The sequence below is a fragment of the Pteronotus mesoamericanus genome, unplaced genomic scaffold (genome assembly GCF_021234165.1).
Source record: "Pteronotus mesoamericanus isolate MK-2021 breed Mesoamerican mustached bat unplaced genomic scaffold, CSHL_Meso_final scaffold_85, whole genome shotgun sequence".
NCBI lineage: Eukaryota > Metazoa > Chordata > Mammalia > Chiroptera > Mormoopidae > Pteronotus > Pteronotus mesoamericanus.
The window spans coordinates 16,306,949-16,321,569 of NW_026555329.1; the positions used below are offsets into that span (position 1 = coordinate 16,306,949).

A 14,621-nucleotide genomic window follows, 5' to 3' on the forward strand; every position below is an offset into this window, starting at 1 on the left:
GCTTGAATCTCTTCTACCTATTCTTAGGCTCCACTGACCAGCGATGCATGGGTGGCTTGGGCCCACTTCATTTTCTGCTATGCATATCCAGTAAAGATGGGATATGTGATGAACTTTTTAAGCTCTTGCAACTGTCTTGCCTCCTAGAACTCTATAAAATCTTGCTACTCTATGAATCTGTTGCTTGTCACAAATAGGACTACAACCTTAGACTAGCAGAGCCACTGGCCCTCCCTGTTCCTTTGCAATTAAGATCACTATTTAATCTTTAACACTCTCTATCAAGGGCTCTCTCCCCAGTAGTGGCTGCAAAGCTTCTAGTTTCAAGGTCTTCCCCATCCGGGTTGAAATGTTACACCAACAAATCTGGGGATGAGGAAGAGAGGAAAAGGGCCAGATAACAGTACCATAAACTTGTTATTCAGTAATTTTCATGAATAAAGCTTCTCAGTTTGTTTGGTTAATTTCCAGACCACTGAATTAGTGGATTGATCCTGCTTTATGGCTGCTTTGTAGGAGAGAAATAAAATCTCTTACTCAGTATTTAATGTCAGCCATTCCTTTTCAATCATGCATATCTTGTGTTGTTGTGGTCCAAAGTTCATCCATACCAAATCCTGACTATTATTTTGAGACTGTATTTACCTCTAAGATAAAATTGCAAGTTCACTTTTTTGTTATTCATATTTTATAGATAGATATGTATATCTAAGGTATAAATACTGCCTTAGATACCTTAGATATATTAAACCTGCTTCCTTCCTTCCCTTTCTCTCTTTTTTTTTTGCTGCTGGGAATAACTGATTTTGTGCACATGCATTTGTGTGTGGGGTAGATAGAAATTGAAGATTTTTCTACATTAATATTATAAAGAACCTACTAAAATTTTAATACAGTCATAGGCATAAGGATGCTAATAGATATCTATTCAGCCTAGATACCACAGTATATGCAAAATACTCATAGCCCATAGTATACGAAAATAATAAAGATATGGAAACTATGGCATATATAGAAAATATATGAGAGAAATGTCAATGTTTATCTTGGAGGAAAATGACATGGCTAGCCTTTCAAATATTTAAGTAGACTTACACAATGAACAGAGAGCAGAGTCAAAACTAAGGGGTATAATTCTGAGTTCCAGATACAAAATGAACTATTTAACAATTTAAGCTGAAACAACTGAACTAGTTTGGTTCTCTGGCAAAGTGATAAGCTTCTCTCGCCAAGAATGATCAAAATACACTAAATGCACTAGAAGGCCATTTTTTAAAGGAGTGTTTACATAGGAAATAGACCAGATGGCCTTTCAACTCTAATTTTCTATAAAAAATAGATAAGAATTTAGACAAATATAATACTATCAGGAAAAATTATCCAAAAGATACGTAAAGTTGATTGTTATTTGTGCTGTTCATAACAAATAAGGGAATGGGGTCATAAAAAATATCTGTAAAAGATGTGACTTCCACTCTATTATACTGAGTCTTAAAGGGCAACGATACACTGGCTATTTAAAAGAGCTATTAGAAGCAGAAAACACTTTCTTACCATTGTACAAAACTATGATCTACAGTTCTGGGTGCTGTAACTCAACAAAAGAAAGCTGAAGTGGAACAATAGGTAACCAAAATGAAGAAGACATAGCAATTATTAATAAAATCAGAATTCATTCTGGAAAGGCAAAAGCTGAGAGGGTGCATAACAAATATTTATAAAGAACATGAAAAGCAAATTTAAGGTAAACTCAGACTTGTTTATCAAAACATGGAAGGTAACCCTTAAACTCTGTAAGTGTTAAGGTGAACACAAATAAAGGAAGTACTGTTATATTTGGGAAATAGTAAGATAATTTGCTAGGACCAAAATAGGTTATAGAGCCCTGACTGGCATAGCTCAGTAAGTTGGGCACTGTCCACAAACCAAAAGGTCACTGGTTTGATTCCCAGGCAGGGCATATACCTAGGATGTGGGGCGAGGTTCCCTGCTGGGGTGTGCTAGAGGCAACTGATCTATCTTTCTCGTGCATGTTGATGTTTCTCTTCCTCTCTTTCTCCCTGTCTTCCCCTCGCCCTAAAAAATAAGTAATTAAAATCTTGAAAAAATAGGTTATAGACTACAAACAGAAATAGCTTACCTCTTTTAGCTGGTCAGCACTCCCCCATGATGCAGAACGCTGATGTGACCTCTTTTCTGCTCCCTCTTCTGCCCAACAGCTAGGTGTCTTTATAAAAACAAAATAAAAAATAAGGAATTTTGTCTTTACTCCTTATTTTCACAGCCACTCAAACATATTTCAAAATTTTTGTGCAAATCAGTTAAGTAGCTACACTAAATACTAAGCTCCCTTAAATGCTAAAATTTTCATGATGCTGTATAATGTTTAAAACATTCTATCATATTCTGAATTAGAAATGATCAGTTGAAGATGCCTCTGGGTAAAGTTACTCAAAACATTTTGTTTTTCACATCGACAAATTAATGAAACAACCAAATGTAATACAAAACACTAAATCCCAAATGGCTAAGACCATTTAGTAGATATATATAAAAAAGCAAATAATATTCAAGTATCATTCTTAATACATGAGAGGATTATTGGTGTAATACAAATTAGGGAAAGTAAAAACCACAATTTAAAGACAGAGAAATATTAATGATTATTACAGTAAATATATATGGCTTTAAAAATTATTTTTATTACACACTGAAAAAAAAATCGTCGCTTATGTTAAGGTTGTACATGTGGCTCCACATAATATACAGCATCTTATGAGAAAGCCATCGGTTCCATTTTATACAGTTCAAAATGCTTGTGGACAACTTTTTAAATAATGACCACCTCTTAAAAGTAATGAAATCTCAAAATGAAACCATTAACAACTGAATGCTAATTGAATAAAAATACAAATAAACTGTTTAACTGTTCAAATACTAAAGTGAAGCTATTTAGTCATAATTGAAAGAGTAAAATATTTTATTCAGTTGGCAAACGTACGGATAAAAGGTATCAATATATTAAATAAGCTGAACGCAAATAATTATTTAGTTATTAAATTTTCCAAAGTTCGATTCTGGATAAGATGAACTACTCTGAAAATAACATCCCCCAAGTAGTCATATCTTTAATAATCAACTTATTTTAAAATTATTCAATTATAAGTTTCTTTTAGTCACACTTTTATTTTGACAATTTATAGGCCTTAATACTTTCAAATTTCTACCAAGTGTAAACATTATTCTTGTTGAAAATCAAATGATTAAGGATCACAATGTTTAAAATTCAAAGTGCATTCACAGAAAATGAGTCATGTTCTGTGAATTTTCTGGCATGTTCCAAAATTATTTAATAATAACACTAATTATTTTCATTTTGTACAGCTCTAACATTTCCAAAGGATGTTTACATACATTGTACCTCCAACTTAGAGATAAATCAATACCACAAGTTTTGCAAATGCCTTAATACTGCTAAGCATGCCAATGGCAAATGGAGCTAAATCTGAGGTCTCTTATCTCAGAGGGTATCTCCTTTCTTCCTATCACTTTTTCTAAAACTGAATATGAAAACCGATTTGATTATTTCAGAATGCAGTATTAGTTATGCAGAAAAAATAAAAACTAACTAGAAAAAATATTTATGATCTGGAAGACTAGCTAATAGAATAGGATTTTAAAAGTGCAAACTACTGAAAGAGTGATCTCAATTACATGGCTAGAGAGTTACATGCACGTAAACTGTGTAAGTGTATTCATCATAGTCTCAACTTAAAAAAATACTCTGCAAGAGTAATTTAATTATAATCTCATCAATCTGAAATAGTATAAAAGTGCTCTGGCCTACAAATATCGTCTATAGACTGCATTGTCCAATACAACAGCTACCAGCCACGTGCAATAATTTACATTTAAATTAATGAAAATGAAATAAAACTAAAAATTCAGTTCCTTAGTCACACCAGTACATTTTAAATGGTCAAGAACCACATATGGCTAGTGGCTACTGGCTGCCATACAGGACAGCACAGATATGGGACATCACCATCACTGCAGAAAAGTTCCATTGAAAGCAATGTTCTTCACATTTAGTCACTGATTTTTAACACGTTATTTTAAAGCAAAACCAAAAGATGGCTACTTGGTTTATAAAATCTGTTTAAATCTAATGCTTGTGAAGTCATAGAAGATGAAATCATTTGTTTCCAATTTGTTAAATCTGAGTATTTGAGAAATATTTTATCACTTAAATTAGGAAAACACCACCACAGTAGCAAAATTCCTTGCCTTTCGTATCAGCAAGTGATATTCTCCAGCTAGCCTGTTATTCTGCCCATTAACCTAGAGTACAATTTTAGGAACTATATCACTTATAATATTGCTCATGGATGTTAGTAAGAATATATGACAAAAGGGTTCCACGGTCAAATAAGTTTGGGAAATAATGTATACTATACCTTCCTCTACTCAACATACAATGCAATTAGCGATTCGAAAACTCAAACATACAAACACACACAAAGACATGCACTTTTTAACAAACCTCCTTTACTTTCTTCCTCTTACTTACAGGACCCCAGAACACTTATTTTGGAAGTACCCTTAATAAAATCCTTCACAGAGAGCTTGGGAAGCAATATTATCCTGAATTAACTTGTACTGTATATAAGAGCTTGCTCTCCAGCCCCCACATGTTAGGGGATTCTTCTTTTCTAGCTGCTTCTACTTAGACTACCAGTGAAGAGAAAACAAATCTTGTGTACACTTGGGCAATGTAGAACACTAAAGCCTAGCTCTAAGAACATTGACAAAATGGTGGTTAATTTTTAAAAATCCCCTCTGTGTCAAGAGGACATCTGTACATGGAAGAGACTATTTTTTACTTTCACCTCTCAGAATCATCCCAAGGCCAGTCTATGAAGCTTTCTTCCCGACCCTCAGGTTCGTCCTCCTACCTCCGGTTTCCTGGGCGAGGACCACTTCTTCCCCAAGTGAAATACACGGAAAACACTACTATTGCATAGGACTGCACACTTTCTTTTAAGATCATTTTTTTTAAGAGCAGTTTTAAGTTCATAGCAAAACTGAGAGTTACAGAGATTTTCCCATGAACCTCTCCCCCACACATCCTCCACCAGAGTGGTACATTTGTTACCAGTGATAAACTTACACTGACACATCATTATCACCCCAAGTTGATAGTTTACATTAGGGCTCACTCTTGGTGTTATATTGAAGACATTCTACAGGTTTGGTATGGATAAATGTAAAATGTCATGTATCCATCATTACAATATCATACAGAGTATTTCCACTGCCCTAAAAATGCCCTGTGTTCTGCCTATTCATTTCTCCCCATCCCTCAACCCCTGTCAACCACTGATTGTTTTTACTGTCTCTATAGTTTTGCTTTTTCCAGAATGTTATGTAGTTGGAATCACATAGTTGGCTGCCTTTTCAGAGTGGCTTCTTTCACTTAGTATGTTTAAGCTCCCTCCACGTCTTTTCACGGCTCATTTCTTTATAGTGCTGAATAATATACTGTTTTCTGGATGTACCAGAGTTTATTCATCTAGTCACCTACTGAAGGACATCATGGTTGCTTCCAAGATTTGGCAATTAAGAATAAAGCTACTATATTGCCCTGGCCAGTATGGCTCTGTTGGTTGGAGCATTGCCCCATAACTGAAAGCTTGAAGGTTTTGGGTTTGATCAATGGTCAGGATGTGTATGGGAGCAAGGCAATCAATGTTTCTCACTCACATCAATGTTTCTCTCTCTCCCTCCCTCCCTCCCTCCCTCTCTCCTTCTCCTTCTCTCTAAAAAGTAATGAAAGAATGTCCTCAGGTAAGCATTAAAAAAATAAATAAAGCTACTATAAACATCCATGTGCAAGTTTTTCTATAGACATGCAATTTCAAATACTTTGGGTAAATACTGAGGAGCATGAATGATGGATCACATTGTAAGAGTATGTTTAATTTTGTACAAAACTGCCAAGCTATCTTCCAAAGGGACTGTACCATTCTGCATTCCCACCAGCAATGAACAAGAGTCGGGATGTTTTGCATCCTGGTCAACATTTGATGGTGTCAGTGTCTGGATTTTGGCCATTCTAATAGGTATGTATTGGTATCTTATTATTGTTTTCATTTGCATCTCCCTGATGGCATATGATACGGAGCATCTTTTCAGATGCTTATTTGCCATCTTCCTTGGTGAGGTATCTATTAAGGTCTGTGGCTCATTTTAAAAATCAGGTTGTTTTCTTATGCCGAGTTTTAAGAATTCTTTGTATATTTTGAATAATGGTCCTTTACTAGATATGAATCCTGGGTACCTTTTTTATTTATATCTTTATTCATAAACTAGCAAGGGCAACTATGTTTACCTGCTTTATCAATTTCAAAACAGATTCAAGTAAATCATAGGAAGAAAATACTGTTTTTAAATATTGATTTTCAATACATAAGAGCCTGATGCCACTTCCAAAAAAAAATTTACAAAAATGAACAAAAATTTCACAAAATTCTCTTAATCTTATTTAAAACTTAAAAAATTCTTATATAAAACTTTAAAATCTATTTTTTGTGTAGTTCATCCCTGCCTTTGAAATTTTCTATAGTTTATAACCTATTGTGGAAATACGATTATTGACTGCTAATTATTTTATCGTACTTACACAGATGATACTTAGTAGCTAAGTACTAATAAACCTAGCAAGAAATGAAGTGGAATTACTTGAAAATCAATGATTTTTCAACTAATAATAATAATTATAGACTAATTTTCACTTATAGAAAGGTTTGAAAATAGGTAACAAACCCTTCATTATTTATAAATTTATGGCTTAACTAATAAAAATTTTTAAGCTTTTAAAAACCTTTTAAGAGGTAATTTTGAAAAGTCTTTCCTGATGAAGTTTTAAAAAGGAGTAAAGAATCACTGATTCTAATATTATTTTCCTTTGTTTTTCTAGTAACTATGTAAACATAAAGTCCTTTAACTACATATAAATAGTATATTCACTTGAAATCAAAGAGAGTAGAAACAGTTCAGCTGTAAAAAATATGAGGAATTCAGTGAGAGCAGCAGTCACACACTCGAATTTTTATCACACTCCACCGATACACTGAGTTATATGCTCATTATATTAGGCTAGTTTCGCCCAGTGGTCCCTGGATGAGCATTATTGGCCTCATCGGGGAACATGTTAGAAATGCAAATTCTCAGGTTCAATCCAAGGGCTATTAAACTGGAAATTCTTAGATGAAGTCCAGCAATCTGTGTTTTATCAAGCTCTCCAGATGATTCTCATGCAAGCTAAGATTTGAAAAGCACTGTTAGATTAAGGAAATAAAAATGAGTAATAAGCAGGTTCTGCCCCTAAGGTGACATGATGACCATATATATAATCACTCATTTTTCTTGTAGGCTAATATTATAAACCAGTATACTATCAATCTGTATATAATTACATGTTTAAAAATTAACATAAGCTAACATAAATATTGTTTGGAGACATGGAGAAAGTTATACTAATAGGGAGAGATTTTTCTTTCCTGGGGAATATTGAACAGTAGCCCCTAGGAAGGACTAACTTGCCTGCATATTTAAGTAAAATGAATAAAATCCATGTCTACAGAGCACTCAATGTATTCCACACAATTGAATGAAGATCTGTGAGGTGACAATTTGTGATTTTCTAGATTATTAACCAGGGAACTTATACAGAAGCTGTATTTCTGTTTTTCAATCTCAAGAGGAGGGGGAGAGAGGGTGTTGGTAGTAAATCTCTGAATTGCAATTTTTTTGAAAACTGGAAATAGCACAGAAATCAACTATTACACCTGTGCTAGACATGATTAAATGAAATAATTTGCCTTACTTTGTAAGAGATGCTAATTTGACAAAAAGCAATCATAAATGTGCCAACAACCTTAAACATATTCAAAGTAATTCTGTTTTCAAGAATTAACCTGAGATGTACACCAAAAGAAAGCACAGAAATAAGTTAAATGTCTACCATTTGAAAAATTACAATTGTGGCACATTCTTATAACAATACTAAAAAAACCCCTGCATGTGGACTAAAATCCCACTTTAGTTAGCAAATGCATACAAAGAGAAAATATAAATAGTGGTGGGAATTCTAAATAATTCTATAGTAAATCCATAATTTTTCAATTGAATGAGAAAAACAATCAGGAAAAAAGACTTAATTATCATGTTTAGGAATATTTAATGGCATGAGAAAATACTATGGCTTAAGAAGGTTACAAAACACTATAGTATCATCTAAATTGTTTTTAAAATGGTTTATAATTTTTTAAACATAAATAATCAAAATATAAAAGGATATATATCAAAGTGTTAAAAATGGCTATCTGGTTATATTAGGAATATAAGCAACTAAATTTTTGTATCATGAAAAGGTTATACTCAGGGGAAATATTAATCAAGACTAGGAGTATTCTGTAATAATAAACAATATCAACCATAAGGAAGATATAATGCACCTAACATCTTTAAACATCTATCACATTATCAAGATATATAAGGCAATGACCACTGAAAACAGACAACAAAAGAATTTACCCATAACTGCCAGCTCATGACAGAACAAGTGGATGTCTTAAAAGGGAGCTATACAGAAAAGAATTGAAGATAAAAATAAGTACATATTGTGTTCATGGATAAGAAGAATTAACATCATTAAAATGTCCAAACTGCCCAAAGAAATCTATAGATTCAAAGCAATTCTTATCAAGATTCCAACAACATTATTTCACAGAACTAGAAAAAATATTTCAAAAATTTATATGGAACCACAAAAGGCCCCACATAGTAACAATGATCCCGAGAAAAGAAAAACAAAGTTGGAAGACTCATGCTATCTAATATCAAGCTGTCCTGTAAGGCCATAGTAATCAAAACAGCATGGTACTGGCATAAAAACAGACACATAGATCAATGGAACACAATAGAGAGCACAAAAATAAACCCATTGCTTTACAGTCAATTAATATTTGACAGAGGAAGCAACCATATACATGTATAATGGGCTAAAGGTAGTTTATTCAATAAATCATGTTGGGAAAATTGGACACATATGTGCATGAAAATAAACCACCTTCTTATACGACACATAAGAATAAATTCGAAATGGATTGAAGATTTAAATGTTAGACCTGAAATCATAAAAATTCTAGAAGTAAACATAGGCAGTAAAATCTTGGACAAAGCTGATGGCAATATTTTATCAGATATATCTCTCCAGGCAAGGTAAACAAAAGAAAAAAATAAACTATATCAAACTAAAAAGTTTTTGCACAGCAAAGGAAAATATCAACAAAATAAAAAGAACCCACAAAATGGGAGAACATACTTGCCAATACATTTGATAAGGGGTAATACCCAAAATTTATAAAGAATTTACAAAACTCAACACCCTCCCCCCCAAAAAAAACCCTATTAAAAAGTGGGCAAAGGACAGGAATAGACACTTCTCCAAAGAGGATGTAAGGATGGCCAGCAGACATATGAAAAGATGCTCAAATTCGCTAATTATCAGAGAAATGCAAATTAAAACCACCATGAGATATCATCTCACATCTGTCAGAATGGCTATCATCAATAAATCAACAAACAAGTGCTGGTGAGGATGTGGAGAAAGGGAAACCCTTTTGCACTGTTGGTGGGAATACAGACTGGTGCAGCCACTGCGGAAAGCAGCATGGAGATACCTCAAAAAATTAAAAATGGACCTGACTTTTGACTCAGCAATCTCACTTCTGGGAATATATATAAAGGAGCCCAAAACACTATTTCAAAAGAACGTAAGGACCACTATGTTCATTGCAGTGTTATTTACAATCACCGAGATATGGAAGCAGCCCAAGTGTCCCATCAATAGATGAGTGAATAAAACAACTATGGGACATTTACACAATGGAATACTACTCAACCATAAAAAGAAAATTTTACCCTTTGTGACAGCATGGATGGATGTGGAGAATATTATGCTAAGTGAAATAAGCCAGTCAGAGAAAGACAAACACCATATGATTTCACTCATATGTGGAATCTAATGAAGAAACTGAACTAACAAGCAAAACAGAGACAGAATCATAGATTAGCAGCGGAGAGCATAGGGGATGGAGGGATTGAGGAAAAAGGACTCATGGGCATGCGCAACAGGGAGATGAGTGTTGGGGGCGAGTTTAAAGGGACTAAATGGTAATGGAAAAAATACAAAAAAAAAAGTCAAAGAGTATATCCAAGAGGTATCACTGATAGACATTTGAATTTACAGAGCTGTAATTCTGCCAGAATATTATCCAGCCAGGCTTATCTCTATCAAAAGACAGATATATAAAGGAAAAAATAAAAATAAATAAAAGAAACTGAATTAGTAAGATCAACTATATAATTCTATATCTAAAAGACTGCACTTCATTTTCAAATACAGAACATTAAAAAATGAGTCATATGTTAGTCCACAAAATATTTCAATGAACTTTCCAAAGACCTATAATTCTATACTCTAATTATAATACCATAAAAATAGAAATTAAATTTTTCCTAGGAAAAGAAACTTTAACCACTTAGAAATTAAAAACAAAACAAACAAAAAGCTCTCATATGCTAAACAGGAATAAAAACTAAAATTGCATAATATCTTAAAAATATAAATAATGGAAACATTATACACTAGCCAAAACTGAGCTCAGAGGATAAGTCTTGGCATATATTGCTAAACAAGAAATATTACAAATACAAAAATTGAGCATTCATCTCCAGAATCTAGAAAAAGAACAAGATAGACTCCAGGGAGGCAGAAGAAAGGCAATGACAGAACAAAGCCAGATGGCAATGAACTAGAAAGCAAATATAGAAAAATCAATTCAACACCAAAAAAAATTTAAAATACTATATAACTTAATAAATGAAATCACTTAAAATACAAATGTGCAATATTAAAAATGAGAAAAAACTATAGATATACAAGAACTTAAAAGAAATATGCAAGAGTACTTTGTGAAACTCTATGCAAATACACTTGAAAATCTGGAGGAAATGTATTCTAGCAAAATAAATGAAAAATTTCAACTAAATAAACAGAAACTAAAAGAGATCAAGAATCATGGAAGAAATTGAGATTTAGTAAATAGCTACAACCCCAAACCCTACAAGTCTAGTCAACTTCATAGGTGAAATTCTTTTAGACCCAAGTAACAGACAACTGAGATAATTTTTACATCATGCCAATGTAGAGAGGAAGGAAGTCTTGCAAAATCACTTCATGAAGCAAGTATAACACCAAACTGAGGATTACATTAGAAAAAAAGAAAAAAACTTCAGACCTCATTTCTGAATATTGAAACAAATAAATAAATGCTAATACTTCATTTTACTAATTTTAAATTTCATATTAGAAAAGAACTCGATAAACCAGTAACATTTATTCCATTAATTAATCATAACCAAGTATTAAGTAATCTATTAAAGAAATTCACCATGTTAGAGGTTATGAGTCAAAAAAACCCATTCATTTCAATGATGAAATAACATTGGGCCTATAAAGAACCACACCTGATTTTAAAAATCAAGCAAAAATGATTAAAGTAAACATATGTGTTTGTCAGAGTGAATACCCTGGCTTTCTTTTTCAATTGAGGTAAATTGAAATACATTATATCAATTACAGGTATACAAGATAATGATTTGATATTATATAGACTATGATATGATCACCATAATTAGTTAATATTAGACTTACATATATAATTATTGAATTTTTCAGATGAAAACTTAAGATTTGCCTTTAGTAACTTTTGAATACGTGACACAGTATTATTAAATAGTTGCCATGCTGTACATTACACATCCCTTAGACTTACATATGTCATGACTGAAAGTTTGTACCTTTTGATATCTTTCACCCATCCCTTAGCCCCCATTTCTGGCAACCACCGATCTGTTCTCTGTGTATATGAGCTTGGTGGGGGGTTTTGTGTTTGTGTGTTTTGTTGTATTTCTCTGTCAGAATTATTTCACTTAACATCATGCCCTCAAGGTCCACCCATGTTTTTGCAAATGGCAAGATTTCATTCTTTTTATAAATGAATAATATTCCATTGTGTGATATAAGACATTTTCTTCATTCAGTCATCTGTCAATGGACACTTAGGTTATTTCCATATCTTGGCTATTGCAAACAATGCTGCAATGAACATGGGGCTGCATATACCTTTTTGATATTGGTCGGTGTTTTCATTCTCATCAGAAAAATGCCCAGAAATGGAATTGCTAGATCATATTATAGTTCTTTTTAATTTTTTTGAGGAACTGCCATACTTTGTTCTATCATAGTGGCTGTAGTAATTTTGATTCCTAGCAGTCCACTAGGGGTTCCCTTTTCTCCCCATCCTCACCAAAACTTACTTTTTTTTTTTTTTTTTTGATAGTAGCCATTCTAATGGGTGTGAGGTAATATCTCATATCCAATTAGATGCCTTTTCTTTTTCTTGTCCCATTGCTCTGGCTAAGACTCCCAATACTATGTTGACTAAAAGTGGCAACAGTAGGCATCCTTGTGTTCTTCCTGATTTTAAAGGAAAAGCTTTCAGCTTTTCACCACAGTATGATATTAGCTGTAGGTTTGTAATATATGGCCTTTATTATGTTGAGATAGGTTCCCTATACATACCTTCTTTCTTGAGAGTTTTTATAAGTAGATGTTAAATTCAGTCAATTGTTCTTTTGGTATCGATTGAAATTATTATATAATTTTTATCCTTCATTTTGTCAATGTGATGTATCAAGTTGATTTACTTGTAGATGCTGAACCAACCTTGCATATCAGGAATAAATCCCATCTGATCATGGTGTATGATCCCTTTCTTGTATTGTTGAATTTGGTTTGCTAACATATTGTGGATGATTTCTGCATCTGTGTGCATGAGAGATATTGGTCTGTAATTTTCTTTTCTTGTGGTGCCCTTGTCTGGTTTTGGTGCACCAGCTCCTTAAAACTGCTTTCCAAAGCAAGTCTCATGGCCACACTTAACTTCAAATGGGCAGAGAAATATAATCCTCCCATGTACTAAGGAGAGAGGATGTGAATATTTAACAGTCTTTCATCAGTACTGTACCTGGAGATCAGAGGAAACAACTTTGATTATTGCTCTACATTATCTTTACTGTTTGTCCATTTTACAAAGACCTTATGTTACTTTCTCATTTAACTTCAATTTATAGAAAAGGAAACTGAAGTTTGGGCCACAGAGCAGTTAATTCAGTGGGCCATAGCTTTTTTAAAATTATTTTTTATTGATTATGCTATTACAGTTGTCCCAATTTTTTTCTCCTTTGCACCCCTACATCCAGCACCCCCCACTCCCTCAAGCAATCCCCAACCATTGTTCATGTCCATCAGTCATGCGTGTAAGTTCTTTGGATACTCCAGTTCCTGCACTGTACATCCCATGCTACTGTGTAATTACCTATTTGTACTTCTCAATTCCCTCATCTCTTCCTTCAACCATTCCTTGACAGCCCCATCCCATCTGGCAATGATGAAAATGCTCTCCACATCCATCATCTGTTTCTTTTTCCTGTTTGCTTAGTTTGTTAAATTTTAATTCAATAGATACATATTTATTGCCATTTCATTGTTTATAGTTTTGATCTTTTTTTAAAGTCAGTCCCTTTTAACATTTCATAATAATGGTTTGGTGATGATGAACTCCTTCAGTTTTTTCTTGTCTGGGAAGCTCTTTATCTGCCCTTTGATTCTAAGTGATACTTTGCTAGGTAAAGCAATCTTGGCTGTAGGTCCCCCTGCTTTTCATAACTGAATAGTTCTTGCCAATCCCTTCTAGCCTGCAAAGTTTCTTTTGATAAATCAGCTGACAGTCTTATGGAGATGCCCCTGTAGGTAACTGCTTTCCTCTTGCTGCATTTAATATTCTCTCTACATCGTTTAACCTTGGCATTTTCATTGTGATGTGCTTTGGAGGGGGCCTCTTTGGATACATCTTTCTTGGGACTGTCTGTGTTTCCTGGACTTACATGTTTATTTCCTTCACCAAATCAGGGAAGTTTTCTTTCACTATCTTTTCAAATAGATTTCCAATTTCTTGCTCATACTCTTCTCTTTCTGGCTCCCTTATGATATGAATGTTGGACCTCTTGAAATTGTCCCAGAGGCTGCTTATACTATCCTCATTTTTTTTGGGGGGGGGGGGATTCTTTTTTCTTCTTGTTCCGCATGGTTGGTTTTTTTTTTTTTTTTTTTGCTTCCCTAGATTCCAAACCACTGACCTGATTCTCAGCTTTATCCACTCTACTGTTGTTTCTTTGTAAATTGTTCTTTATTTCAATTAGTGTATCCTTTGTTTCTGACTGGACTATTTTTATGCTGTTGAGGTCCTGAGTAAGATCCCTGAGCATCCTTAACCAGTGATTTGAACTCTGCACCAGACAGATTGCTTATCTCCATTTCATTTAGCTCTTTTTCTGGAGTTTTGATTTGTTCTTTCACTTGGGCCATGTTTCTTTGTCTCCTTATTTTGGAAGTTTCCCTGTGTTTGTTTCTATGTATTAGGTAGAACTGC

The 14,621-nt window shown here is 33.6% G+C and overlaps 1 protein-coding gene across 2 annotated transcripts in view; it reads right to left on the bottom strand.

The window, feature by feature from the left end:
- GLCCI1 (glucocorticoid induced 1) overlaps positions 1-14,621 on the bottom strand; it is a 95,215-nt gene that overhangs the window by 42,756 nt on the left and 37,838 nt on the right. For both annotated transcript variants that reach the window (XM_054564089.1, XM_054564088.1), the window contains exon 3: positions 2,141-2,227. In XM_054564089.1, coding sequence (XP_054420064.1) covers positions 2,141-2,227 — 87 coding nt within the window. The remainder of the gene's footprint in view (positions 1-2,140; positions 2,228-14,621) is intronic.